Raw genomic sequence first — 26,436 nt, forward strand, 5'->3', positions numbered from 1 at the left:
TATGGGAAGCCAAGCTATCTCCCCTCCCCATGTTAATAATAAATAATAATAATAAATTTTTTATTTATATACCGCCCTTCTATATAATCAGGGCGGTGTACAACATCTTAAAAATACCAAGTTACAAATACACAAACAGATACAGATAGAATTAAAAACAATTAAACAATTCTGGCCAGCTTGCCACTGCTGAAGTAGAAGGGGGGAAAGCTAATTGGGGCCTATATCCAGGAATGCGAGCTTAAACAGAAAGGTCTTCAGCCCCTTTTTGAACTGGGCCAGGGAGGTGGCCGAGCGGAGCTCGTTGGGCAGAGAATTCCAGAGAGTCAGGGCCGAGATGGTGAAAGATCTCCTGGACATGGAGACTAATCTGGCCCCTGGAACCCTCAATAGCTGCTGCCCAGATGTTCTGAGGGTGCGGGGCGGTTTGTATGGGGAGAGGCGGTCCTCGAGGTATCCTGGGCCCAAGCCATTTAGGGCTTTATAGGTAATAACCAACACCTTGTATTGCGCCCGATAGCGAATAGGCAGCCAGTGCAGTTCTTTAAGCACTGGTGTTATATGACTGGCTCTGGATGTACCAGTAACCAGTCTGGCTGCCATATTCTGTACTAATTGTAGCTTCCGGGTATGGTACAAGGGTTGCCCCATGTAGAGCGCATTGCAGAAGTCCAAGCGAGAGGTTACCAGAGCATGTACTACAGTTTCAAGGTCCCTCTGGCCCAGGTAGGGACGCAGCTGGCGTATCAGCCGAAGCTGGTAACAGGTACTCTTGACCGTCGCATCCACCTGTGATGTAAGGTGGAGCAACGAGTCAAGGAGCACCCCCAGACTGCGTACAGAGTCCTTCACAGGAAGCGTGATCCCGTTCAGGACTGGTGGAATCACCGCCATCCCCGGGCCAGGGGAACCTATCACAAGCACCTCCATTTTCTCTGGATTCAGACTGAGTCGGTTTTCCCTCATCCAGCCCATTACCGACTCCAGACAGGCCACGAGAGGAGAGATGCCATCCCCAGTCACTGCATCAGTCGGAGACATAGAGAAGACTATTTGGGTGTCGTCAGCGTACTGATAACCCCGCGCCCCATGTCTCCGGATGATCTCTCCCAGCGGTTTCATGTAAATGTTAAAAAGCATGGGAGACAGAATGGCTCCTTGAGGGACCCCAGATGTAAGGGCCCTCTTGTCGGAGCACACGTCTCCCAGCTGCACCATCTGGAACCTCCCAGAGAGGTAGGATCGGAACCACTGGAGCGCAGTGCCCCCGATTCCCACCTCTGCCAGGCGCTCCAGACGGATACCATGGTCTATGGTATCGAAAGCCACTGAGATGTCCAAGAGCACTAACAGGGACACGCTTCCCATGTCAATGCCCAGACGGAGATCATCGACCAAGGCGACCATGGCGGTCTCAACCCCGTAGTCCGCCCGAAAGCCAGTTTGAAATGGGTCCAGATAATCCGTATCATCCAAGATCGATTGAAGCTGGATTGCAACCGCCCTCTCGATCACCTTCCCCAAAAATGGCAGCAGGACTGGCCGGTAATTATTATGCATCAGGGGGTCGAGGGAGGGCATTTTTAACAGCGGTTTTACTATGGCCAATTTTAAGCTGGATGGAAATTGCCCGTCCCTCAAAGATGTATTTATAATCCGGTGTAACAATGAAGTTACCACCGGTCCCCCCTGAGCCGCTAGCCATGAGGGACAGGGATCGAGAGAGCAGGTTGTCTTCCGAACACTTCCAAGGATCTTGTCCACATCATCGGTACTAACCAACTCAAACTGATCCAGTTTAATAGAGTCCACGGAGGCTCTGGACGCCTCTACTCTGGGTTCTGCCCTAATGCCGGGGTTAAGACCTTCGCTTATCCGAGAGGTTTTATCGGCGAAGAAGTTGTTAAATTGGTCACAGCAGGCCTTAGAAGGTTCAAGGATCTGGTTCGGGGCAGAAGGGAGCTGAGTTAGCTTCCTAACTACCCTGAACAACTCTGCTGGACGCGACTCCGCGGACGCGACACGAGCACCATAGAACGTATTCTTAGCTGCTCGTATCGCCTCTCCATAGTCCTCCAAAAGGCAGTCTAGGAGAGCCTTGTCGGCTAAGCGTAGGTGTTTCCGCCAGCGGTGCTCTAGCCGTCGCAGGACCCGCTTCCGTGCCCGGAGGTCTTCCGTATACCAGGGCTTACGTTTGGAAGCAGGCCTGAGAGGGCGCTTGGGAGCGATACTGTGTATAGCCCTGGAGAGACCGGTATCCCAGACACCAGTCAAGGCATCAACAGAATCACCGTCATTTCCAACCATGTGCCCCTCTAAGGCTTCCTGGAACCTTTTGGGTTCCATCAGCCTTCGAGGGTGGACCATTCTAATAGGTCCACCACCCCCGGGGGGGATCTGGGTAGAAGCCTTGATTTTTGCCTCCACCAGGAAATGATCCGTCCATGACAGGGCGGAAATATTAGTTATTTCCGCCCACGGATTTTCCGTATCCGTACAAAAGACCAAATCAAGTGTATTACCCGCAAAATGCGTAGGACCCGAGACTAACTGGGACAGGCCCATGGCTGCCATGGTATCCATGAATTCCCGAGCCGCACCAGATGGAATGTAGTTGGCCGCGAAGGGAATGTTGAAATTACCCAGGACAAGTAGCCTGGGTGTTTCCAGCATCAGCTCCGCAACCAACTGTGTCAGCTCGTTAAGGGAGTCTGTTAGCGCACGGGGTGGCTGATACACCAACAAAATCCCTAGACTGTCCCTGGCCTTCAGGGTCAAGTAAATACACTCGATAAAGGAAGTTTGACGGATGTGGTTCCTGGCAAGAGACAAGGTGTTCTTATGTACCAAGGCAACACCCCCCCCCCCCCGCCCACCTAACCTGGACTGGTCCTTCACTGAAAACCCGGCAGGGAGGGCCTGCGCCCACACAGCATCCCCCTCAGGCCCAAGCCAGGTTTCAGTAATGCAAGCCAGGTCACATTATTATGTTATTAATATAATATTTAATTATTATGTTATTAATAACAATTATGTTATTAATATAATCAAGGTACATAGATGCATTGTACATATGAATCAAGCCCCTAGGCCCAAAGATAAGGGCATGGTATGACTGAAACTGAAGGTAATGATTAGGAAAACTGAAACGGCTGTTATATTTGTCAGAGGCTGAACAACCAGAAGTAGATATTGGCTATACTAATAAGGAACAGGCAGGATGCCAGGGAAGAGTAACACTGTAACCCAGAGACGTCAATGCACATTGCTCATGTGCATTTTGTAAAATAAGGCCTCCCTTCCCTTCTTGTTGAGCTCACTTTTGCCAAGACAGGGCAAAATAAGGAACTGCTGAGAGCCAGCATAATGTAGTGGTTTGGGTGTTGAATTAGGACCCTGGGGACCAGGTCTCGAATCCCCACTCAGCCATGGAAACTCACTGAGACACTATGGGCAAGGCACACTCTCTTAGCCTCACAGGAAGTCAAACAAATCCTATCTGAACAAATCTTGCCAAGAAAATTCTGTGACAGGTTTGCCTTAGGATTGCCATAAATCAGAAATGACTTGAAGACACAGAGGAACAACAAAGGACTAGGTACAAAGCTTTCATTTAAAAGCTGTAATATTAATATTAGAACTTGCAACATTAATTGATATATTTTGCTAGTAACATGTCAGACAGGTGTGCTGACCTTTGGCTATAAACAAAACACAAAGCAATTTATTTCCTACTTTTCTTGGCAATCCTCTGGCTTTTCCTCCCTTGCTCAACTTTGAAATTCTTATCTGAAGATGAAAGGTGGCATCTCAGCTGTGAGCATTCTTGTTTCTTCTCTTTCGTGTTTGAGCTGCTGACAAACAAAGGATTTTAAATTAGCCAGTTGCATTTTTCTGTACATTATCAAGTAATACTTTAAAATGTTAAAAAAGCGCTACATCAAGGGGACACTTCTTTACATCTAAGGCCAAATTTTCTCTAATTTAAGTCTAAGGGTAAATCAGAGTAATTTTAGGGGATGCATTTCATAGGAGGGACCATGGATAAAACTACTCAATAAAAATATTGTTATATTTTAGCTTAAATTTCTTACAACTAGTATCTTAGTCTTTTTAGTCATTTCATCCTTTTAGAATTTTGTAACCTTTCTCCCACTGGGAAATTCCAAGCAATGAAATCATGCAGAAGCAGGCATAGATCTTTTATCCCTCCTAGGGTTGCCATAACTGTCAACCTCCAAACCGGGACAAATGTAAAAAAATGTAGGACAAATGTAGGACAAAATTTAGACCCGAATGGAGGACACACGAACAACTAAAAAAATTAATAATTTAAAAAAGCATTAATATAAATGCATGTTTCTTAGGCATGCTCAAAATGGAGAATATTTTGGTATTATTCCTTGACAGATGGCAGAAATGTACTTCCTTTTCTGGCCAACCCCCCCCCCCCCCATTCCAAAACACACACAACAGCACATTTGGGCATTTAACATGGCTTTATTTAACATGGCCTCTTGCATATTTCAGAGGCTTATTGCACAACCAAACCCTTTGGGTTTAACACTTTTCATGGGTTAACATGGCTATGCATATTTAACATGTCAAGGTGGCTTAACAAGAAGTGGATTTGCCCTCAGTTTCAGGTTTCTTTCACCAATTGTACTTCTCAGAAGTGTGTACTTGGTCAAGGTACTTTGATTTTTCTTCACTGCTCATGAGTTTGTAAAAATCAGAGCAACTTACATTAGCCATGCCTGAGAGGCTTGCTGATATCAATATCACCATCATCATCATCACCATCATCACTATCATTGTTAAAACAAGGCAGACTTGTTAGCATTAAAAGCACAAAAAATACACAGAAAATGCACTTTGGAAAGTCACACTCTCTCGGCTTCAGAAACAGTGGGCACCTGCCTCAGAAGCTGACTGATATTAATATCATCATCATCATCATCATCATCATCATCATCATCATCATCATCATCATCACTATCATTGTCAAAACAAGGCAGACTTGTTGGCATTGAAAGAAGAAAAAATACACAAAAAGCACACTTTGGGAAAAATTCACATTGGAATGGAAATGACCACCCACCTCTTCCGACATCCACTGCTGCTGCCTCACCGGGCCCGGGCCAGCCCACATGGGGACCAAAGAGAGGAGGAGCTCCTCCTCTTGAGGCAGGCCAGCCAATGGGGGCAGACTGGAGCTAGAACAGCCCTGCCCCCTGCCATCAGCCACAGGCTCTGGCCTGCAGAAGGGGCAGGGCTGTTCAGCCATTGGCCAGCCAGCCTCAGGAGGAGGAACTCGTCCTTAGCCCTGTGTGCAGCCCTGCAAGAGCACGCAGGGCAAGCGGAAGTGCCGGCGGGCAGCAAAGGCCGCGTTGGTGATGAAGGCCGCGTCAGTGGTGGTGGCTGAAGTGGCGGCAGCCGCATGCAGTGTGCGACACAACAGCCGCAGGAGCAGCCACGCACAACGGCAGCTACAGCAGCCACCATAGCCACCCACAGCAGCAGCCGACCTGGGGCAAACCCGGGTCTATGAAGAAACCGGGACGGGACAACCCCGCCCGGTTGAAAAGCGGGAACGTCCCGCCCCCAGGCGGGACATGGCAACCCTAATCCCTCCCCCCAACCACCATCATCCAGAGGGAGAGAAGGGCAGGCCAGCTCCATCAGGCCTTGCCTGAAAGAAGAGCCTTCCCTCCATCCACCATCATCCAGGGGGAGAGAAAGGCAAGCCAGCTCCATCAGGCCTTGCCTAAAAGATAAAGAGCCCGCCATCCATCCACCATCATCCAGAAGGAGAAAAGGGCAGGCCAGCTCCATCAGGCCTAGCCACAGTAAGAAAAAGGGCCCTCCCTCCAGTCCATCTGTCATGGTCCAGGCCTCAGAGGGAGAGATGATCTGCTGGACTTCTCCTCTTCCCCACTGCCATTACCTTCTCCTTTTGTGTCTTGTTTTTTTAGATTGTAAACCTGAGGGCAGGGAAATGTATAATTTTTTTAAATTTAAATTTTAAATTTAATTATATTGTAGCCATCTGAAGGCTGGAATGGGACTACAGAAAAACCAGGTTCAAGCTGTGAGCAAAATTATATGATATCATACCCAAGATCTTTAGTTGATATTCTTGTTTTAGCCTCAGAATTGCATATCTGCTGATTCATCTTTTCTAGAAATGCTTGACAACTGGAATTATGGTCTACAGACTTGCTAAATTCACATGAAGTTACTTGATCAGAACAGGAATCCGTTGAAGTGCAATTTCCTTTTTCAGCTGGTCTGTCATGAGAGTTGATATTCTGCTGACCTGAACAGATCAATTTGTGCATGTCTTTGTCACAATCAGTCTGTTTTTTAAAAAAAAAAAGCAATTATAGATGTTTCAGTAGAAAGTAGTAGTATTTTCAATAAATTTTATTTAATTTAAGCTTCTGCTTTTTAAAAATACAAACCACAGAAATGTGGACACGACATTTGCAAGATTATTATGAGACAATATTGGTTTTGTCAATGGACTTTACTATAGAACTCTAAATTTCTTTCGTCATAATGCAGAAGCCATTTTTGTAATATTTCCTGCATTTCATCCAGACGGGGCTTTTGAGGGGACAGAACTTTAAGAAGAATATCACATTGCACTTCCTTTACATATCTGATATTTGTTGCTGTTCTGCAACAATGTGGAAGGTGGTGTGGGGAGCTGCCAGGGAAAGGTGAATTGACAAAAATTGCCTTCCCATTCCCATTCTCCAAGAGGAACCTCTACTGGATTTCTGACCACTTTATAAATGGAAGTAGCTTATCAATTTACACAAGGCAAGACACAACCTTTTATTATAATTTTTTAAATTATTATCTTTGTATTAGACAGCTATCTTCAACTGAAATTACATGTATATAAATCAAGTAAGAAAACCCTTCCACTTAATATTCTGTGAGGTTCTCAGTCTATCTGAAATACTCAACATACAGAAATGTCCTAAAAGTGGAATGCAATATATTTTTCAGACAAGTAATGAAAAATTAGAAAATTACCAGACTCCTAAAAAATTCTTTAGAGAATATTCTGACAGAATATTTTCAGAATATTCTCAATATCACAGATTATTTTTCACTTCATATCACTAGTTCCCACAAGTTTAAAATCTCCTTACCACTGATCTAGCCGATATTTTACCAGTCTGATAAGCAAAATAGCTCCAATGAAATAAGCATAGAAAACCCTTCTAACTTAAAAATTAGCTTTGGCATGTCAAGATTCATTATCAGTTATCACTAACAGGAAATACTGTTTAAGATTACTTCATCCTAACCAGTGTTGCTAATAACACACTTAATGGTATGGCATTTTCTTTGACCTAAAAGCAACATAATCAACTAGTTAAACCAGTTTTAAAAACAATTTTGCAGAACAGAAATATGCAAAGAAATTAGCACATAACTAGTTTGTCTGAATTTGCATTGGAAATTTATGTCATTTACAACAATTAGGGGGAGCTCTTCTGCCTGTCTTCCTCATTCCCCAGAGAGTGTGAAAGATATCTCTGATAGGGTTTTATTACTTTTTGCTATCTGTATTCTGCATAGCTATTGTTCCAGTGGCTGTTATGTTGCAAAGTTTATGATAAGGCCAAGCAGAACCAGCCTAAGCAGCTGTTGAAGAAAGAATAAATTTCTCCATTGGGCTTATAAAATGACCAAACTGTTTTCCTTGTTAAAGCATTTAAGTATTTCAAAATATAGGTAATTTGCCAGATACATTTTCCCATTTGTTTCTGTAAGAGAGTACTTTCTTTTATTGTTACATACATAATTTGGGATTTCTCAATTTAGTTTTCGAATTACCACTTGCAATGGGCAGGGGGGAGGGAAAGAAAAAGTATGGAAAGCACAAGGTCTAAAAGAAGCATATGAATAGACTGAAATCTATACTAAGGGAACCACCACACCCCAATTTTTAGATTGCAAGCCTGAGGGCAGGGAACCGTCCAATTAAAAAGATTGTATGTACAGCGCTGTGTAAATTTACAGCGCTTTATAAATAAAGGTTAATAATAATAATTATTATTATTATTATTATTATTATTTCTGGTTACCTTATCAACACACTCAGTTTCTAAGCACATGTTCAAGATTTGTATTATGCAACTACCAAAGCTCCAAGCTTGTCTAATTTGACCCAACCGATATAACAACTGAATCAACAACTGTGACTTTCCAGGTGTTGTTGTGATGCAACTCCTATCAGTCCTAGCAACCACCGTCAATGGTGAATTATTTTGGAAACTGCAGTCAAACATCTGGAGAGCTACATCTCCCCATCCCTGTTACATACTTTTATTAAACTACGGTAACAAACTATTAAATGGTACAGGTGTGGAGCTAGAAAAGCACCAAACCAGCACAAGAGGTAAGTAATATCAAGCTAGAGGATACCTCAAGCTTTGTTAAAAGCAAGAACTAGAGGGGGGGCATGAAAAAGTTACTTTTTTGGATACCTCTCAAACTTAGGTTTAGGGGAATCTTAAGGAGGAATACTCTCCTCTATAATGAACAAAATGAGGATTGGAAAGTAGCTATAGCATATCAAGCATCTGTGAGGTACAAGTGGTGGTGGGCAATTGCAGGGAGATCAAACAGGAATGGGTGGGATATTCTGGAAAAGGCCCCAGCTATCTAGATGACACACTGAAGAGAAGTTGCCACTACATTTTTATTTGTATGTGTGTGCATTCATGCAAATCTGTCTTTTTTTTACCTCATCAAAATGAAAACAAGCATTCGGTTTCCACCAGAGTAGCCATATGCCACATTAACACCTATATCATGTTTTGTACATTTATTAATTAGATGTATAAACCAGAGGAAAAAAGGGATGAGGTGAACCCTTTAAATCTTCTCTCATGATCAGTAAGCTTTTTAGTCAAAATCTGCATCTGTTCCTTCTGTGTTGGCACTGGCACAGGCAGGATTAATTACTAGTATGTTGCAATTAAACTGGCTTCTAGGCTCAAGTCAAACAGATGATTATAGCATGTAGAAAACACTGATATCTCTGTTGAGATATCTGAAGCTTAAGAGTCAGACAGCACTTCCATAAATACTGAAGATGTACTGAATATATTAAGGTATCTTTGCACTGTCTGATTCAACATTTCCTACTAAGAATGTAATTGCATGCTCCTAGAGAAGTCTTTATGCTGTCACTTGACATCCCTTTGCCAGAGATACCAGGGAGTGAACCTGGGACCTAATGCAAAGCATCCTTGTCATGAACTGTTCTATAACAGTGTACTCCAAGGAAGCAGGAGGAATCTTCTCTAGAAAATGCACTTGTTACTAATAAGCAGGAATTCTGATTTTTCTTTATTATAATAATACATTAAAAAAATATTCACCATGTACAACACTGATATGGTACCTGACATGTATTTTGACTCCTCAACGTATAGAGAAAATCTATTTAATTCCATCTGTCTACCAAATTTGGAAAACAAACTTAGTGTCCTTGTTTGGAATTCACTTTTTATTCTGAATCTCATCAGTGCTCACCCTTAACCAGCTTAAGAAACAATGTAACTTCTATACAGGTTAGCTTTGGGAGCCAAGATGCAGCTTTTTGCTGAAATAGAGGCAAATAGGTTGTCTACTGGTAGGAGTCCTTTGAATGGCCACTCAAAAACTCACATTTCTGGGCCTTGTGACTGCACAGACCCAAATCTAGAAAAATGAGTAGGTTGTGCCAAGATCCCCACCCCATCCCTCCTAAATGAACGCTCAGATACACTCAAGCTACTTTCTCTCCATTCTGACATCTGCTGCCCAGAAAGATGGCAAGATGTTAAGAGAAGGGGATATTGATTGTGTGAGTTCGTGGATGACCATTCAAAACATTACAGTTACAGGTAAGCAATTGTCATGGTCTCTGTGATTCATACAAATAAGTAATCATTAACTGCACAACAACAACAGATCTCATGTACTGAAGGAGGGTAAATGTTATGCCAAAATGGAAGGTAAGACTCGCTGTCTGAATGGCACGTCCCCCCTAGACATTGCCTCTAAACAATAATACTGAATGAAGGGAAAGAACAACTACCAGGTAACTGCTCTATATAATTCAGGAAGTGGCACTAAGGATATTGATGTTGTCACTGGTCTTGCAGAATGGCTCCTCATCAATGATGGTTCAGGTAGTTTCACTAGTTAATAAGATGAACAGTTCATCTCTGTCACCCATGTTGTGAATAGTTGAGAAGAATCTGGAAGTTCCCATTTTAAGACAGAATACCAGAGGAATAAATGGGTTAACAGTCTAAATGAAGATGTCTTCTTTACATAAAAGGCTGGAGCACACCAAACATCCAGATAAAGAAGGGCTGCCTCATAAGGAGTCAACGGGACCTGATTAAACCTTGGAAAGATAATACCCTGCACCCTGTGGAACTGCAAAAATACTTTTTGCATGAATAAGACCTTTTGCAAGTATCAATTCTCAATACTACTTTGTTATGATGACAAAATGAGGTATGGATGGTCTATATGAAGTGTGAATAATTCACTAGTATTTGTTATAGACAAAAATGCCACTTTTAGGGAAAGGAAATACCAGTCACAAAGTTCTCTTCCTTCCTATTTTCTTCTCCATGGTCTGGGACAGGAGCTGTGTAAGAACTATAGATAGTGAACTAGAATGTGTAGGAGCCATATTCAGAGAGTAAAGAATAGCCAGACCTTTCATGAAATGTTTCCATGGCCCGGTACAAACGGGCCTTTCCGACGGCCTCTTCACATGCTAGGGTTGCCTGGGGGGGGCAGAGCGCCCACATGCCCCGCAACCCTAGCACGTGACAAGGGCGTAACAATGGTGGCACCCTGTATCCATGAGCGCTGCCATTGTTACATAAGTGCCGTGCGGTGTCCGCACGGCGCCACATGGTGCTTATGTAACGAGTGCGCAAGTGGCGTACTTGTTATGCTGCTGCCATGGTTTGAAAAACCCACTTTTTGTGGGTTCTCTTTCCGCCGTCAGGAAGCCACACAATTTGGTGGCTGTGGCTTCCCACCGGAGGAAAAACAGATGCCAAGAGGCCACCCTTTTTGGGTGGTCTGTACCGTGCCCAAATTTTATAAGAGAAAAAAGACACAGACAGATACCTTATGTACTGCAACAGCTGCCAAGTGCAGAGGAAAGTACTAAGCTTGGCTCTTTGAAACAGAAAAGAAAATGAAGTACCATGCACAGAAAACATAGTGAACACTTTGTATGAATGGAGAAAGCAAAGTGTCTCAGGATCAGATGTGATTTGATCCTATAAAGTGCCACTGCCAAGTAGATGGCTTTTGATATGCACTCTTGAAATATCATGGTGAATGAAGGGTGAAGTTTCCATGCTGTTCATCTGAGTGATGAAAGGTCTGGACATATTACTTCTTTCTTGGAGTGTGCGAGAGTTGATTTGGGGCCCTTGGCAATTTCAAGAAATAGTAACAACATTAACAGAAGAGTAGTTAGGCACAGCTGATTTGTGTATTAAGGTATGAGAATTGTATAGCTGGCCCCTTCCATCTGTAGCTTCACATTTACCCATGACATTGAGATTGAAGGGTACATGTAAAGCAGGAGCTCTAACTGACCATGTGCAGGAGGTGTGGCTATAGAGATCAAGATGTTTGTGAATTTTCTGGGTGTGACTCTGCATGGGCACAAGACCTACATGTGTGAGACAGTGTTCTTTCAACACTTTCCAAGTGTTCTTAGCACTTGGTCTAAAGAAGTGCTGAGTTCTCGCAACACAATTTTTTGGATTTTGCCAATTATTATCACCATGCATTCACTCACTCTATTCTATCTGGAAGTTGTTTGTAGTGACTTCTTGGATCTGCACTAAGGTTTTTTTCTTTTTAACTTGGACATGATTTGCTGAGATCACCCTATAATTTAGAAGACACATTTTCTCCCTCTTTTTTTAGGAGTTATATTACAAAATGTTACATTTCATTGATGCACTATAATACTTTTTTAAAAATTAAAAAAGAAAAGGGAACGTATTGTTCCAATGTGTCTCAGAATTAAAAGGAAACTCATCCAAGGGGGGGAGTAACATGTAGTTTGCAAAGAGATCTAGTAGCACCTTTGAGACTGACAGAAAGAAGTTGGTAGCATAAACTGTTGTATATTAAGCTTATGCTTAATCAAAAGCTTATGTTACCAACTTCTTTATTTCAGATAGTCTCAAAGGTGCTACAAGATCTAGACCAGGGGTTTCCAACCTTTTTGATTTGCGGAGACCTTATGTCTATGGAGGAGCTCCTAAGAGGCTTACCCTATATCTTAAAAGTTAATAGTGTTTAAGAGTATATGTAAGAATATATTCTTATTCTTTAATTTAATTCAGTTTTACTTCATTTTCCTGGAGCTGCCGTAGAGCACCTGAGAAGTGCATGCAGATCCCTAAGGGCTCCTCGTAGCACAGGTTGGGAACCCCTGATCTAGACTACCATGGTTATTTATTTGAATTCTACCACCATGTTGTAGCTTGGGTTAGGAATTGCCAGAAAATAGTCCAGGACAACAGAAATGTTTTGATATTTTAAAAACACTGAAAACAAAAAACAAAACAAAACAAAAACCAAGAACAGCAATAGATATTGCAACCTCCTGATATTTTTGCCCCATCCTGAAGAGCCCACAGAGACTACAAAACATGTTAACAGCAGAATTTGAAGTGTTGCTTTTTAAAATTGCTGACTGGGACTGGTTATAGGGAACATACAACTCCCTTGTTATAACAGCTTCAATGGTTACCACTAGTTCATCTCTGGGCACAAACCAAAGTGCTGGTTATGACCTATAAAGCCTGATATGGCTTGAGCCTAGATTATCTACATTTCTGCAATTCTTCCAACAGATGGTAAAGGCCTTTAAATAAAAAGGTCTTAAATAAAACAAGCTTTTAGGCAATTAACTGGTTTTGCAGAAAGACCTTTTAATGATGGGTACATTCTATACTTTTACTGTTGTGTATTTAAATGCTGTTATACTGTTTTAAATTAGTGATGTTTTGATAGGATAATTGTTTTAAAGCTATACTTTGTTTTAATTTATGAGGTGAGTTGTCTTGGATCCCTTGCTGGGAGAAAGACAAGATTAAAAAAATTATTTAATTAATTAATTTGTTTTTAAAAGAAACTTGCCACTGTTGTTTGCTGTGCAGTATGAAAGGAATGACTTATATTGAGGTTTTATAAATTAGTTATAATTTAAAAAGCCAAAAAAGCCCAATTCCCTCAAAATGTTTGCCCCAAAGCAACACTTTAGAAGTACATGTTATTTATTACATTAAAAAGGAGGATTGGGGCCAGGGCAGCCATACCAGCAGCCCAGAAGCCCCAATCTGGCGCTTCTCCAGGCTACGGAGAAGCGGCAAGATGCCACTTCCCCGTGGCCTGGAAAAGGGGTGTCCTTGGGCCTTCATGCCCCTGGACACCCCAGGAGCCAGAGCCAGGGGAGAAAGGGGGCGCTTGGCCCCTTTCTCCCTGGAGTCATTCCCACAGCCCTTTGGTGGCTGCGGGAACGAGGAGTGCCCATAGAAGGAGCTCCATTTCTTCATGCACCGTGCCCAGGCTGCCCTAAGCGACCTGGGGCAGCGTGAAGATGTCACGCCTGCTCTGCACCATTTGGACATGGTGCGGCCGTGATGTCATAATGGCAGTGCCCATGTACACAGGGCATTGCCATTATGCTGCTGCCGGCATGTATTAGGGTAAGGGAGCATGTACATGGTGCACACTCCCTAACCCTAATACCGGTGCTGGTACCCCGCTTTTGGTGGTCTGTACCGTGCCATAGTTATCCAAAAGGTAATGTATTAGAGGTATCATCACATTACTTCCAAGGTCTAGTTAATACAGCCTGATTTTGAATTGAAATATTATTATATACAAGTAGATTTTAAAATTATTATACACAGGATGGTTATATAAATAAAGAGGAAGCTAGGGATACAGGATATACCATCCCAGTACACGAATTGTACGTATGTGCTAGGCCAGTTTTCCAAGCTGACTGTACATTAGAGGTTCCCCAGTCTGAAACAACTCTCCAGTCTGCAACCAATCTATAGATTTATACTAGTAAAGATACATCCAAATTTTCTTCACACACAGGCTTACATGAAAAAGAATTGCTAAAATACTACAAGAACAACATACAATCAGATCAAAAGCTATATACGTAGTCATAAAAGAGAGATATGAAAATGAAATGTGTATGTCATAGCAATTCTAATATCTCTGAGGTATCAAGAGGGGGTTACGAAATTTTTAAAAAGCAATAGGCAAGGTAATATACATGACTGACCTAGACATACTATACAGTAACCAACATGGCTAAGAAGAAATTAGTCCATGAAGTGACTTAGAATACAGTTATCTTGTTAATTTTAAAATATACATACTTGTTCTTCCAAAGGGCATACCATCTTGGTCACCATTAAAGCTTCTGTTTCTTCAAGGTGTTGTGAACTAAACTGAGATTTTAAATTTGTATCTGTTATTTGTGTATATTCATCATCTGTTTGCTCTGGAGTCAGCTGTTTCTCAACTATGAAATCCTTTTCTAGTGGGTGAGAAATGGCAGATACTGCTACAGATTCTGATAATGAGTTCAGGGCTATGATAAGCTCTGCTGGTAGAGCATCACTTTCCTCATTTTGAAATGAATCCACAGAAAGAACATCATCCTGATACTCCAACATGTCAATGTCAAGCATTTGTACTGTCTCCAAATCACTGAGTGGTTCCATTAAATCTTTTTCAAACTTTTGAGCCATTGTTTCATCTGCAGTTATGTCAAATGCCAGTGTTTCAAGAGATGGACTTTTGTCTGTCATATCTTTCCCTTTACTACTGGCACTCTGGAAAACCTCTGACGGCGCCTCTGTGCATTTTGTTGTTGCATCCTCTACCATATCCATGCCTGAAAGAAGACTTCTTTCTGGAGAATCTTCATTATTTAATCTCTGTGGAAGCTAAATATAAGAATACAGACTAATTTAAATAGTATCCTTTCTCATAAAACTTTAACAACTCTTTCTGATATTTTTCCCAGATCTACTCTGTCTTTCTAAAGCAAGAATATCAGAACGCTATCAATTTTCTAAACCACGGTCTTAAATTATGGTCTGTTAGGATACTAATTTACAAAAGATTTTTCAGAGCCAAAGCACTGAGCTAAATTATTTTTTGTTTCTCCTCCATGATACTTAGATGTCTCTTCTGAGATATTACAGTCAGCAAGACTTTAAACTTCATCACACCTACACACACACACACACTTACACAAATATGCATACTAAAATAATGCACTGTCAATACAGGCATGTATCATTCCTTATCATGAGATCTCTGGGCAGATTATAGTAAAATCAATTCAGTTTAAAATGCAGAATAAAAGGAAGATGAACTGAAAACAATAAAGATAATATAAACATTATACACACTGGAGAGAGTGAGTGTGGCTTAATGTTTTGAACACTGGACCGTAAACCCTACCATAAGTTTATTACTTATGGTGAACCTTTGATGTGGTTTTCTTGGCAAGTTTCTTCAGAAGGGGTTTGCCACTGCCATCCTCTGAAGCTGAGAAAATGTGACTTGCCCAAGGTCAACCAGGGGTTTACATGGCCATGTGGAGATCTGAGCCCTGTTCTCCAGAGTAATAGTCCAAGGCTCAAACTATTATGCCATGACTGCTCAGACAGACAAACAGTTAAATTTAATCTCGTCATCTACCAGGTTCATGAACTATGGTATATCAGACTTCTTTGCAGCTGCTATTTACACAACAACAATGAATGCACATATATCAAGTGTATTAATCAAATATATTCTAATGCTCACTATAGAAAGAACACTGAAGCTGCTATAGCAAGTTACATGAATTCACTTTCAGCACATAGACTACTGTGCAAGTTTGACCTTTTACAAATTATTACATCATGGAATTCATCTTAAAGCAATGCTTCACAATAACCTCTCCCCTATTACATACCTTATCATTATGTGACTCCTATGAGCATGCTGGTTGACTTGTGTAAAGGGGAAATGATCAACCTGCAACTAAAAGTTTGTTCAGCCCTTTTCTATTCAAGTAATTTTTATTTTTAAAAAAATTAAATGAGAAAATATTTTTACTCTTTCAGTAACAGGTCCATATCATATAGATGATGAAACAATGCAACTAGAATGCATACAAACTGATAAATATTAACAGACCTACCTTTCTGTCTGCTTTCTCTTGAAATCCATCCACTTTAGAATCTAAACGTAGAATAACAATAAAAAATACTGGAAATTTTATTTTTATTGCATTTTACTGTACTTCAAATAATCTATGAGACACTTTGAGGCAATTTCAGTAATAATAGGAAGAGGAAGACCCTTCTACCTTCTGACAAAGGAAGCTTTGTCTTTGGTGAAAGCATGTTCTCCAGCCACTAAGTAAGTTTACTCACTTTGGCTTCTGCTAACTTTGAACCTAGTGCACCATCTAAAATTAATACCTAGCTCTTCTAGTATAAGGAGCAGGGCTGATCTCTAGTAACTTCAATGGTGCAGGAATAGGAGCAAAGCTCTAACTGTTCTTCCCTCCCAGAGGCACTCTGGAAACAGGGACGTAGCCAGGATTTTAGGAAGGGGGGGGGTTCAGTCTAAGTGCCACCATTATAATGGGGCTTGGACGTGGCGGCGCAGCAGCACGCACCATTCATTTTTCTAATAGAAGGGGGGTGGACCCCAAGAACCCCCCCCCCCCCTTGGCTACGTCCCTGCTGGAAATGACAGTACAGGAGTCAAGTCAATTCCAGAAGAGTTTTGAGATAGAAAGGTAATGGTAACATAGGGCCAAAGCAGAAGGACCGGCCCGAGTCTGCTCTGGCCAGAGGTGGATTGGGACCGTGCTGACTGCACGGCTTGCTATCAAAGCAGGCCATGGTCATAGGACCCAACCTGTGCTGCCAGAACCTGGATTGTCCCAGTTCCCTTTTGCTCTTGTCCAGAGGATTGGAGTGCTGTATTGGCACAGCTTTCCGGATGCTTTGGAGGCATGCACTGTTTGAATACCATGCCTCCAAAACAGCCAGAAGCTGTTTCATTCGGTTTTTTGTGGGTTTTTCAGGCTATGTGGCCATGTTCTAGCAGAGTTTCTTTCTGACGTTTCACCAGCATTTGGCCCATCTGTTCCGGGCCTAGTTGGAGCACCACTTGCTTTGCTGTACCACCAATATCGGTAACATTTCCAACGGCTTGTAAATGGCAATTGAAAGGGGGGGGGGGGAACCTAAGAGGTTTCCTCCATTGTTTCCAACTTCTAGCTGCCATACCATAGGAGAGGGAGGGGGCTTGAATCAAGATAATAAAAGCAGCATTCAACAATTCACAGTGGGTCAAAAGAGAGGAATTCACAGCACCTATTTCCACTATGCTTTCTTTTACTTCTCTCTCTCTCTCTTTCTCTCTCACGCGTAGGCTCTCTTACAAGGAAGTAATGTGATACATTTAGTGCCAGAGAAGACTATAAGGAAGGGTCAAGATGTCATTTTCTACATGTCTGAGCTACTTCTTTCATTCTTAAAAAGCAACTGGAGAAGCAATCTAGAGCATGGATGCAGGCAAGATTTTGACCTTTTCTTCCATGGCAAGAGTTTAGTTCCTTCTATCTTGACTACAGTCTTGACAGAATCATATCTCTGAAGCTGCTATCTGCATTTTAAAGCTTCCATTGACACAACTGAAACCTTTAATTATAAACAAGCTTTACAGAGGCATATTTGTCAGGACTATGGCTAAAATTGAAGGGTCAGTACTAAATTTCTCTTCCTTATCCTGTATCCTAAGGTGACTCAGACTTCCCAGTGACTTTCAGCCTATAGACAGAAATAATGTCCTCCAGCCACTACAACTAGAGGTAAAAAAAAACCTCTTCCAGATAGGCATAAATGACAATTTTTAAAAATCAAAAGGCAGAATCACTATCTATCTATATATATTTATATATCACTATATATTGTTTGGCATAATCAATAAAGGAGAATCACATTTCCCTAAAATTATCTTCTGGTTCTACACCTTTCGCAGCACAAATTTCATGTGCCAATTTCTCCATTAATGCTATGGACCATATCTGAATGTGACATGTTTGTAAGGTTCAGTTCCTCCAGCATGACTGAATACTTGTAACAGATTGTATGTACATACAAGTTAAATTTGTTATGTTGTAATTAGTGTAATACATTAAAACATTCAATGTGACTGCTGTTTACACAGCAAAAAGTATGCATGATACTTGCTTTCATGCAGTTAATGTTATGTTGTTTCTAATCTGGACCTGAATGGTACAATTGTTGTAGCTATACATTTCACCCTCTACCAATCTGATAGGGACAAGAATATGAACAGGGACTGCAGCACAGGCACTACTGGTTACCAATTTGTGTGACTCTACATTGTAATACCACACTACACTGTTATAATGCTATTATTTCACTTTTATTGCTATGGCTGCCTCCTGTGAAATCTTCAACCAGAGAGCTCTTGGCCCTCACTAAACCCCAAACGCCAGAATACCACAGGAGGCAGCCATAGTAGTAAAAGTGGAATAATAGCACTATCACAGTGTAGAGCAGTATTTGTGACAACCCCTTTAGGGGAAAAAACAGAAGGAAGGAGGTCTAATGGCAGAACTCCCATGTAATCTCTAGTTCTGGACCTAATTGGTTGATTTTATATTTTCAAAGACAAAACAACCATTGTACCATCACACTCCAAGAAGCTTCACTGTTACCCAAGAACTTCTTCTATCACATATCAATGAATCTAATTATGCCTTCAAAATTCCTTCTCCAGGCCCAGGACATATGGGCCCTCTGTTACGCCCTTGTCACATGCTAGGGTTGCCTGAGGGCGGAGCGCCCACACGCCACACAACCCTAGCACGTGACGAGGGTGTAATAATGGTGGTGCCCTGTATACATGGCACTGCCATTGTGACGTAAACGCCATGCAGCATCCATACAGTGCCACGCAGCGCTTATGTAATGAGTGCACCAGTGGCACACTTGTTATGCCACCCCTGAGGCATAAAAAGAATCCGCTTTTTGTGGGTTCTTTTTCCACCGGAGGGAAGCCGCGTGGTTTGGCGGCTGTGGCTTGCCTCCGGTGGAAAAAAAGGCAGTCTGTACCACACCCCAGATTTAAAAAGATAACAGGAGATCAACTAGAATCTCATTTCTAAGAGACCAAAGTTTCAAAAGCTCAGTAGCTCTTACTGCATTTTATATAGTTAGAGTGCGTCCACGTTATTTACGGCTTTGAGCATACGTATAAGGGGTGGTGTGTCCCATTCAGATGAATGGGGTGCGCTCCCATGGCACGCATGCCCCGCCACACCACCATACTGCTGCGTGCACGAGCCCCATTCACTTGAATGGGACTTGAGCATGCGTGGTATTTGGCTTATGCGGGGGGGGGGGGGTCCAGAACAGATCCGCGTAAGCCAAGGGTGCACTGTATATGTAAATACCAATTACCTATGTGTTAATATTTTCCACATATACTAACTATGCTTAAACAAGCCTTAATCACTTTCCTCCATATAAAACATACCCAATAAAGGTTGGTATTCTTCATGTAGAGTAGCAACCTGTGGACAATCTGCCTGGCTAGTATTTACAGGAAAGACCAGACAGTTTATCCCAGATCTAGGGAGGGAAAAGAACAAGTTTCAGACTAAACTGCTATGTGGGTTTGGATAATTTAGCCTGCTTTTAATCTAGTTTACTCTGACATTTGCACACTCTTTCACACACAAAAATGGATATAATTAATAGTATACATTTATAGAAGCAATCTAATTTCTAAACAGCTGGGTTTAGAATATGAGTTGGAATCATGGGACCCTTCAGTGCTTGTAGGACTGTTACTTGTATTTCCTATTTCTCAGGTATTTAGCAGCCCTAGAATCATATCACAGACTACACCGTTACGGTGTTATTATTCTACTTTAACTGCCATAGCAACACCCCTATGTAATCCTGGGATTTGTAGTTTTCGGAGGGGGATTTAGAATCCTCAATCAGAGAGCTCTTGGACCTCACTAATCTACAAACCACAAAATATCATAGGATGTTGCCATGGCAGTAAAAGTGGAATATAGCACTATGACAGTTCAGAGTAATAAGCATCCTAGCCAGATTTAGCCAACATTGAAAAATGTTGGTAGTTGCAATGCAGCAACATTTTGAGAACCTCATTAATTTCACCTGTTCTCTGGTACTTAGAGCGCAGAAGTAAACAAGAGTGCCAGCTATCTCTCAACCAACAACTGCCAAGGAGCATAGACCCATTTCTGCACCCCACCTCCCACATCACCAGCAGGAATGCAACACTAATCTATACAATGTGATATACAGTGAGACCTTGTTATCTGCTGGGGTAGGTTCCAGGATTCCCTATGGATAACAAAATCTGTGGATGCTCAAGTCCCATTAAATATAATGGCAGAGCAAAATGATGTCCCTTATATAAAATGGAAAATCAAGGTTTGCTATTTGGAATTTACACTTTTTTGAATATTTTCAAGCCATGGATGCTTGAATCCATGGATAAAAAAATCCATGGATAAGGAGGGCTGACTGTATGCTGATATGCTGGGTTAATAGATCTGTTCTTTTCTTAGGACATGGGAAATCCCTGTCCAGATTCTTAAACCCCAGGTTTTTTACTGGTAAGTACAGTATACTCAATTAGAGAGATCGCCAGCCTGAATCTCCAGGCCTTAAGTAGAGCAGTGCAGGATATGGAGTCTTGGAGATTGTCTCATCCACAGGGTTGTTATGAATCAAGGTCAACTTGAGGGCAGTTAACATAACAGTTCTCAGTATTTTTCCTGAATATTTGAGAAACGGAAAAGTATGATGATTTTGCTTCTGATAAAAGTGTGTCACAGAATACAAGTGTTGCAAAAGCACCTAAAGTAAAACTCAAGGCCAAGCTGGAGGTTGTTGAAAAGGTAGCAATCAAGAAGCTACACTGAGATACTACTACTGACCTCTCTACATATTCTAAAAATGTAGAATTGTCTATTTCTAAATAGCATGTTATAATAATATCTGGACATTCATCTGTGGGATTTAGTCCTGGAGAACAAGATGAGGAATTCTGGTTTTACCTATCGCTGAACAGGACTGGACTAGTTCCTCAAGTCTATTAAGATTACTGTGAAACATGCAACTGAATTTCACATGGAGCGTGCTGATTAGACTAGTGTAATGTGCTGTATGTAAGGATGTCCTTCAAGATGCAGTTGATTCAAACAGATTAAAAACAATCTAAAATAAAACAAATTTAGCAGACAAAGACCTGATACAGATGGGCCAAAGGAGCAAATTCTAGCTGCTTTAGAGACATGGTGTGCAGATGATGCATGCCCCTGGAGTGTCCAAAAGCCACTTGGAAGGTGTATGGAGGCCCCAAAAGCAGCAGTAAAAAAACACTCCTGCCAGCACCCCACAGAGAGGGCCATGTGATTGTCATGGTACCAGACCAATTGGGGCTCAATCGTGGCTGGAGCTGTCAGAGCCCACTCCTAGCTGCCCGTCTGCCTTAGTCTTAAAAGCATATTAAATGTTAAAATACGTTTAAAGGGTTAAAATAGGTTAAAATAGGTTAAAAGCAGGTGCCACAGGCATTTGGGAATAAAGCACTTAGGCTTCGAATAGCCTTTTATTTTCACTTGGTAACATTGGTCTTACGGGAGCAGAGATGGGGAATCTTCGTTTTCATTACTCCCTTGATGTAGCTGAAAGAAAATATGTTTATCATTAGCTTTGAGAAAATGAACACTAAACAGTAATCCCAATTTCTAGTCCTAACTAAAGTTGACCCCCCCCCCAAAATCAATTGCAGAATGATTAATTTATACAAATCCTATTGATTCAATCCAGCTATTGGGATTAGCAATTGGATTTAGCCCTTCAGTTAGAATATTGCATTCAGTTACATTGGAATATATTATACTGAATTCACTGTGACTTGATTTTAAGTGGACCAATGGAATTGTATTCAATTTTTTCACAATTGCAACATGCTAAAAGGGGGTATACTTTTAAATATCCATCGTGAAGGGCTAAGTCTTGCTGATAATCAAAACTTGCAGATTTTATTTTAAATTCTACTAGAGTGCTACAACAGAAAGCACTATGCCTCTGCAAGACCAAAAAATAAAATAAAATAAATAAATCTGAAGATGAAATAGTCTTTTAAAAGACATTTTTAAATGGATCCAGCATTTGTAGGTGGGACAAGAGTCTCACTGGTTACTCATGATAGCACAGACTCTAGCCAAAATATGTCAAGGTCATTAGAGAGCAAATCAACCCTGAATTTCCCCTAGAAACCAAGATGACTAAACAATAGACTACAATTCTCAAGATTCCCTAGCACTAAATCAGGACAGTTAAAGTAGTCTCAAACTGGATTATGTCTGCAGTGTACTTTGGTTAGGTCCAGTACACATGGTCAGGAAGCAGCGTGGTGGTGCTGATTCTAGGGTACCGGAGCATGCAGCAACCGCACGCTCCGGAACCCTAGTCGGCCTCCTGTCCATATTGGGGGGGGGGGGGGCATGATGATGACACTGCTGTACAGCAGGAAGTGGTATTATGGCAGTGATGCCACTTCCTGCTGTACGGCTTGCGATGCCGCAAAAAAGAAGTCACTCTAGGTGGCTTCTTTTTTGCTGTGCATCGTTGACCCATGGTTTGGTTGCTGTGGCAACGCTGCGCAGCAAAGAGGGGTGGTTTTTCACTGCCAGTGTGTACCGGCCCTTAGTCTCAAAGGTGCTACAAGATCCTTTTGCACATTCTCATGTATCAGAGTTAGCACAATGTACCTGAATGTGTATACCTACCAGATTAATTAGCTCTGTTTCCTTTTGGATTTGTAGGTTATCATTATGCTTATGTCTGAAAATGAACCGAATCTCTGGAGACAGCTTTTCTATAATCACAAACAAAGTTAATGGAAATGGCTGCAGTTAAGTTTTATTGCTCTGTTTTCTCACAGATTGTATCACTGAAAATTTAAACTGCCTCAGAAAGGGGGAAAAATCTCAGCTATTAGTTCTCTTTACTTCACCTTTGAAATAATAACAAACAACCATACAACAGATAATGCTGCTTTAATTTGTGTGCATAACTTTACAAAATACATAATACTTTCAATACTGGTTTAATTCACCCTTTCAAAAATCCCTGTTATACAATATAGTCCTCCTGTACATGTCCACTCAGATGTAAATTCCACTTTCCATGGGACTTATTCTAAGCTAAGTGTGTATAGGGTCAATCCTAGAGATCTTAGCGGCAGTCATTAAAAACCCCAAACCTGGATTAATAGCCAGGCCTGAACTGAAATGAAGCCAACATTGTTCCAAGTAAAAATGCATTTCATAACCATGGTGCCAGAGCCAAACAGGCTCTTTTCTAGCTCTGCATGTGATAGAGATGCACCTCTATTGATGGAGTGCAGGCAAGAGCCCATTTGACACAATGTAACACTTGGGAATGTGTACACAAGAAGATGTTCCCTCAAATATCGAGGTTACAAGCAGTATAGGATTTTAAAAGTCATCATGGTACGTGGGACTTGGACCATAAATATATTGGCTGTTGGTATAGTTTATAGAAAATCTATGTAGTTTCTGTGTTATATTATCTAGAATGAAAGTCCTTACATTAATGGAAGGACACCTTCTTTGAATGGTAAGACACTATGGAATCTGTTCTGTGAAAGGAAGTAACCTTAACTTTCTATGCCTTTTGAGCATGTGCATGTGCAAATTTGTAAACTGCCTTGAGTCCTGCACTGGGAGAAAGGTGGGATATAAAGAAAAGCTTTAAAACATTTAAAAGGCTTTTTAATTCTAGGATTTTGGATAAACAACATTACACAAGCCATAGTGCTCCATACCTTTCAAATTCTGCAAACAAGCACTATAATTGCAGAATGATGGTCAGGAGAAAGATGTGAGATTTCAAACGTTATTACCATATTTATTACTATGTGTCCTACCAACATATGAGGAGAGGAGCTCTTTAATCCCATCCTCCCACCCTATTGATCTTCTAAGCATGGAGGATGACAACGTTGAAGAGGGAGAACCTTGCCAACTGTGGGAAATTCCAGTTACTGCCTGGTTATCCCCTTGTTCTTCCCGGGATAATAACTCTTTGATTGCGATGCATGTGAAAATCTTAATCGCAATCGGGCAATTTTCATGAGACAATCACTGTTTAAACCCCCGATTTTCTGCATATGATAAGGTCCACAGTTCGAAAAGTAACTTTAACAATTACTTAAGAATATATCTCAGAACATCAAAGTGTATTCCATTAGGAAATTAAGGGGATCCCCAGACTGCATGCAGCCACCCCTTTACTGGCTTTACTAGCACACTGAAGGAGGGCAAACATTATCCCCATCTCCAAAAAGGGAAAAAAAGAGAATCCCAACAATTATCGTCCAGTTAGTCTGACATCAATACCAGGAAAGATTCTAGAGTAGATCATTAAACAAAGAGTCTGTGAACATCTAGATGGCAATTCCATAATCACAAAAAGTCAACATGGGTTTCAGAGAAACAAGTCATGCCAGACAAATGTGATCTCTTTCTTTGATAAAATTACCAGCTTGTTAGATGAAGGGAATGCTGTGGATATAGTATATCTTGATTTCAGTAAGGCCTTTGACAAGGTTTCCCATGACATTCTTGCAAACAAGCTTGTAAAATGGGGGCTAGACAAGGTAACTGTTACATGGATTTGTAATTGGTTGACTGGCTGAACCCAAATGGTGCTCAACAATGGCTCCTTTTCATCCTGGAGAGAAGTGACTAGTGGGGTCCCACAGGGTTCTGTCCTGGGCCCAGTGCTATTCAACATCTTTATCAATGACATGGATGACAGAACTGGGGGCATACTCATCAAATTTGCAGATGACACCAAATTAGGAGGAATAGCTAATACTCCAGAAGTCAGGATCAAAATTCAAAATGACCTGAATAGACTAGAAAGCTGGGCCAAAGCTAACAAAATGAAATTTAACACGGAGAAATGTAAGCTACTGCACTTAGGTCAGAAAAATAAAATGCAGAGATATAGGATGGGGGACACCTGGCTGAAAGAAACTACATGTGAAAGGGATCTAGGAGTCCAAGTAGACCACATGTTGAACATGAGTCAGCAGTGTGATGCACCAGCTAAAAAGGCCAATGCGATTTTAGGTTGCATCAATAAAAGTATAGTGTCTAGATCAAGAGAAGTAATAGTGCCAATATATTCTGCTTTGGTCAGGCCCCACCTGGAATATTGTGTCCAGTTCTGGGCGCCACAATTCAAAAAAGACATTGGGAAACAGGAGCGTGTCCAAAGGAGGGCGACTAAAATGGTGAAGGGTCTGGAAACCATGTCCTATGAGGAACGATTTAGGGAGCTGGGGATGTTTAGCCTGGAGAAAAGAAGGTTAAGAGGTGATATGCTAGCCCTGTTTAAATATTTGAAGTGCCAGAGGTGCATCATGATGGTGTCTGCTGTGTGGACTGACGCACGCCAAAATGGCATCATGGGGGCAGAGTTAGGGCATCCAGCATGAGGATGCTGCACCCTGACTTTACCCACAGGTCGGCACAAAGTGCCGGTCTGTATATGCTCTTAGTTTTCATTTTAAAATGCAGAACTGATGTTTACTATATTAAGAAAACATCACTATAAGTAAAATTAAAAGATGGCAATTGAGGAATAAAAAACCCTCTTACCTCCATTTAGGTTCTTTATTCCATTAGTAATGTTATTTTCTTCAGCCAGTGCCATATTCTTACCAATTAAAAATAACCTAAAAACAGAAACCACATCTTAATCTTGCTTGCCTTCAACTGAGAGCACCATTAGTGATTACAGCAATATCAAAAGAGTATCTAATGCAGGGGTGGATATCATGTGGCCCTTCAAGATGCTGTTGGACTTCAGCTCCCAGCATTCAACATCATTAGCTATGATAGGAGTCCTGAGAGTTATAGTCTATCAACCTCTGGAAAAATGTCCTAGCACAAGAAGGCACTTTCACACAATTGGGTTTACAAGTGTTGTCCAGTCTTGCCTAGTTGTAGCTGCCACCACGTTCAATTCCAGTATTTCTTAACCATATGAAACAATTTCTCTGCAGGTGCAAAAGGCTGTCACTGTAACAGGCAAAAGGACAGGAGGAGAAGTTTCATTATAAAAGCAGAACTCTGTGTACCATACTTTAGGCACAAACCCACATAATCTGTATTGTAAGTGCTAGACCAACCTCAACATCTGTCACTAT

At 41.4% G+C, this 26,436-nt stretch overlaps 1 protein-coding gene across 3 annotated transcripts in view; it reads right to left on the minus strand.

Moving 5' to 3' along the window:
• Window positions 1–26,436, minus strand: part of ANKRD31 (ankyrin repeat domain 31) — a 94,110-nt gene that overhangs the window by 59,651 nt on the left and 8,023 nt on the right. The window contains exons 2-9 of one of the 3 annotated variants that reach the window (XM_089494308.1): window positions 25,886–25,962; window positions 22,982–23,070; window positions 21,825–21,871; window positions 19,678–19,772; window positions 16,295–16,335; window positions 14,472–15,044; window positions 6,118–6,359; window positions 3,736–3,851 (exon numbers count right to left, since the gene is read on the minus strand). In XM_089494308.1, the coding sequence (XP_089350434.1) occupies window positions 3,736–3,851; window positions 6,118–6,359; window positions 14,472–15,044; window positions 16,295–16,335; window positions 19,678–19,772; window positions 21,825–21,871; window positions 22,982–23,070; window positions 25,886–25,962 (1,280 nt within the window). Of the gene's footprint in view, window positions 1–3,735; window positions 3,855–6,117; window positions 6,360–14,471; window positions 15,045–16,294; window positions 16,336–19,677; window positions 19,773–21,824; window positions 21,872–22,981; window positions 23,071–25,885; window positions 25,963–26,436 lie in introns of those variants that run through there. The other 2 variants (XM_089494304.1, XM_089494310.1) reach the window with 2 other exon arrangements.

The sequence above is a fragment of the Sceloporus occidentalis genome, unplaced genomic scaffold (genome assembly GCF_023333645.1).
Source record: "Sceloporus occidentalis isolate IW3139 unplaced genomic scaffold, rSceOcc1.0.p SCAF_1, whole genome shotgun sequence".
Taxonomy (NCBI): Eukaryota; Metazoa; Chordata; class Lepidosauria; order Squamata; family Phrynosomatidae; genus Sceloporus; species Sceloporus occidentalis.